General features: G+C 54.6%; 1 protein-coding gene across 1 annotated transcript; it reads right to left on the bottom strand.

Annotated features, from left to right (window-relative positions):
- Pyy (peptide YY) lies at positions 1 to 843 on the bottom strand. Its single transcript, XM_052197244.1, has 3 exons — positions 776 to 843; positions 196 to 383; positions 1 to 88 (listed from the first exon to the last, which is right to left on the bottom strand). The coding sequence occupies exons 2-3, from the start codon at positions 381 to 383 to the stop codon at positions 1 to 3; spliced, it is 276 nt and encodes a 91-aa protein (XP_052053204.1). The 5' UTR covers positions 776 to 843.
- Between the last annotated feature and the right edge of the window lie 3,007 nt (positions 844 to 3,850).

Raw genomic sequence — 3,850 nt, 5'->3', positions numbered from 1 at the left:
CTACCGAGACCTGAAGGGGAGGTTCTCGTTGTCATCAGTAAAGAGCAGTTTGGAGAACAGAGCAGCAGGGACGTCTCTTTTCCCATACCTGGGGGCGGGACCACAAAGGGGCGTGGTCAGGCCTCCAGGCGGAGCTGGGGAGAGGGAGCAACCCCCGAGGCTGGGGTCCACCCTCCTGCCCTCTCTAGCGCTCACCGCTGCCGGGTGACCAGGTTGAGGTAGTGGCGAAGGGAGGCATAGTAGCGGCTCAGTTCCTCCGGGGAGGCGTCTTCGCCCGGAGCCTCTGGTTTGGTGGGGTAGGCATCCACCAACGCTCCCAGGCAGGCGAGTAAGACTAGCAGCACTGCGAGCATGACGGGCCAAGGCCTGCGCACCGCCACCATCTAGGAGGAGAGCATTGGTGGGTGGACGGTCCTGAGCCGCGATCCTCCACGGCGGGAGGCTGCGGCTGCCGTCGAGCCCACATCTCAGTGATCTGTTTGTCCCAACCACAAGACTCACCTAGTCTTCTCCCGCCTTGCACATCTCTAGCCTCAGTTTCCCCATCTGTCAGACAGCCATAAGTCCTGCCTGCCTCCCCGCTCCCGCTGATACCCAAAGAGGTAGGTAGATAAGGGAAGAAAACTGCGATGACACCCGAGTTCCCCACCGGCTTCTCCATCTCACCTCAGATAGACCCTGCCCAACCCACTTAGTCCCAGTTTCCAGCAACCCGACCTCGGTTTCCCCACAAAATATCACGACACCAGACCATTCCTGAGCCCGCGTCACTCACAGCAGCTACAGCTCCCGAAGCGAGGAGATGAAAGGCCGGAGAAGCTCGAGGGCGGGACAGCTCCTGATCCCCGGGGCCTCTGCTCCGAGCCTCCCTGCGGGGCTTATATCCCACTTGGAAAGGGAGGGGGAGTCCCCCAGCAGGGGAGGGCTTGTCTCCTCCCTCCCTCCACCCCTGCCAATCGCTGACTTTACACCCAGCCAGTACGTGCTGTCTCTCCTCAGCTGAGGAGAGCTGAGGGGGCAGTCCCATCCTCAGACTTGGGGGTCCTTTCGAAAAGAGTGCCTTGCCTGAATCCGGTTTTCACCCTACGGCTGCCACAAGGAACTGAATCTAGAGTTTGGATCTAGACTAAAGGGGCAAAACCAGGAATGCGATTGCATCTTCCTTAGCCTGTTCATAGAAGGGGATGGAGAAGGGGAAATGCAGCTCCTTCAGCCTCTGCGACCTGTGAGAGCTTCTTTTAAGAAGCTACCCTGTGTGCTTCTGTTTGGAGAAGGTCCCAGGACTGACTGGACCTGTAAGGGAGTCTTTTTCTGCTGAGGACAGAGATAGGAGCAGGTGTCCTCACCTCCCAACCTGGTTATGATGTTGTGAGGATGAGGCCTCACAGGACAGACATTCTGTGTGTCTTTCTTCATTGAAAGAGAGATGGGGGGGGGGGGGGCGGTGTGTGTAAAAAGCTAGTTCCCTTCACGGAAGCAGCTTCATGAACTGCTTGTATATTTCAGCCTAGAACAGACAGATTCAGGACCAGCCAGCTACATATCCCTGATGGGTGCCCTCCCAAGTCAGAACCCCTTCTCTGACCAAGAGACCTTCAGAACATGGTTGTCTTTTGCAGCTGAGTAACACCAAGGTGACCTGGCACGTGGCACTGTTTAAGCCCACGACAGCCATCTCTGGACTCCGGGGCTCCTAAGGGAAGGCCTGCAGAAGAGGGGCAACCACTCAGGATTATTAAGCATTTGGTTGTGCCGTGTAACACACCAACTCCTGCACCATATTCAGTGTCCCATCAGTGAGAACACTGAAGTTCTGGGGTACAACCATAGCTCAAACGGGCCGAGGGCAGACAAACCTGGGGACAACCTTCTCAGCGCTGACAGTGGACAGGTGTGACACCCTGAAACTCAGGAGTTACACACGGGGGGGGGGGGGGGCAGAGGGGGCGCAGGAGTGGGATGCTGTCTGGAGCCACAGCCTACTGTGATTGGCTGAGGGGGTAAGGACCCCAGACCACCTGCCCCATGGGGGGAAGAGCCCCAGCAGACCCACCTGCTTAACCATAGGGACATACTCTGCCAAACCGGCTCTAGGTCCTTCTTCCTGCCTTGCTGGAGTCTCCACCACTTCCAGACCATGGAAGCAGGAAGAACCATCTCGCCCAGGCCCCCCCGCCCCGCCCGTGGGACCTGGCTGGCTGATAAGGATCCATTTCCGGAGAGTGCAGGTGACTGAACCCATAAAAAAGGTGACTGAAGAAGCCCTGGGTTCTCCATCTCAGGTGAGTTCTAAAAATAGCCTCCGCAGCCATCTGTCCTGGAAAGTGGAAGGGCTGGCCCAGGACCAGGAGCCAGCCTCCCCCACCCTCCCAACCCCCTCCTTCCATCTTGGCATTCCCTCTGACTCCATGCCCCAATTACAGGATAAGCTCTCTGTTCATTAATCACCACCCCCTCATCAAAGACTTAATTAACTGTTGATTAGTGGGGAGGATGTCTCAGCCATCGATCGATGTCTGGCCCCACCGAGTGCCCCCCCATCATCATCGACCCGTGACTCAGTCTCCACGAGACAAGTCTGCAAACTGGGCGCCAACACCTGTGAGGGGGAACTTCCAAAACCATTGTTACTGTGCACTTGAGACCAGGACCAGCCTCCAACTTGTCTTTGAAGGATACAGAGACAGAATGGCTGGGGTTCCATTGCTTTTCATCCTCAGACAGCATAATAAAGCCAACGTGGATCAGGGAGGTTAGAGACCTGGGCCTCAGAGAACCACTTACTTGCCTTGTCTAGTAATATCAAGCCACTTATCCTAAGTGACTTAGCCTCCTGCAACATACCAGTGGTCACCCGAACCCAGTATCTGCGACAGGAACCTCTAATACACGGGACATTGCCAACAACTCCTCCCCAAGCAAAGTCACAGACAAGAAAGAGTCACTCCTTACAGATGTGGGTGTGCAACCTGTACTCCCGGCACTAGAGAGATCTCAAGTTCCAGGCCAGCCTGGGCTACATAATGTCACCTTGTTTCAGAACAAAATAACAAGAGGGAGTGGGGGTGTATCTCGGGTCTGGTTCTTACTTAATGTGCACGGATCTCTGAGATTGATCCGAACCCCAGTACTGCAGATGTAGACGCAAGATCAGAAGTTCGGCATGTATCTTTGGCTATATCAAGAGCTTGGGGGCTGTCCCAGGGTATGTGAGACTGTCTTAATTATGGCCGCTACTGCATGGTGAAACACCATGGCCAACGCAAGTTGGGGAGGAAAGGCTTTATTTGGCTTACGCTTCCACATCACTGTTTAACTTCAATGGTATCAGGATAGGAAATGAAGCCGGGCCGGTGCAGAGGCCATGGAGTGTGCTACTTACTGGCTGGCTTACTCCTCCTGCTTTATTGTAGAACCCAGAGCCACCAGCCCGGGGGTAGCACCACCCACATGGGCTGGGCCCTCCTCTGTCAATGTCAATCATGAATTAAGAAAATGCTCTACAGATGTATGTTATGGAGACATTTTTCTTTATTGAACTTCCCTCCTTCCAGATGACTCTGGATTGTGTGTTGTTGACATAAAACTAGCCAAGACAGAGACCTGTCTAGAAAGAAGGAAAGGTGGGGGGAGGAAAGAAAAGGAAATCATAAAATGGCTCAGCAGGTAAAGGTACTTGCCACCAACCCTGAAGACCAGAATTCACCCCAGCAGACTTAGTGGACACACGATCTGGTTGACCGCAGTTTCAATTCCAATTTATCAAGAAGGTCCAAAGACGTCCCTATGGCCTGAGGAGACGGGCTGATTCTCAGGAGACGTGACTCATGCTCCAGGGTACAAGCCTCAC

The sequence above is a fragment of the Apodemus sylvaticus genome, chromosome 10, assembly GCF_947179515.1.
Source record: "Apodemus sylvaticus chromosome 10, mApoSyl1.1, whole genome shotgun sequence".
NCBI lineage: Eukaryota > Metazoa > Chordata > Mammalia > Rodentia > Muridae > Apodemus > Apodemus sylvaticus.
The sequence above is the reverse complement of the archived record's forward strand: the minus strand, read 5'-3'. Positions and strand labels throughout refer to the sequence as shown.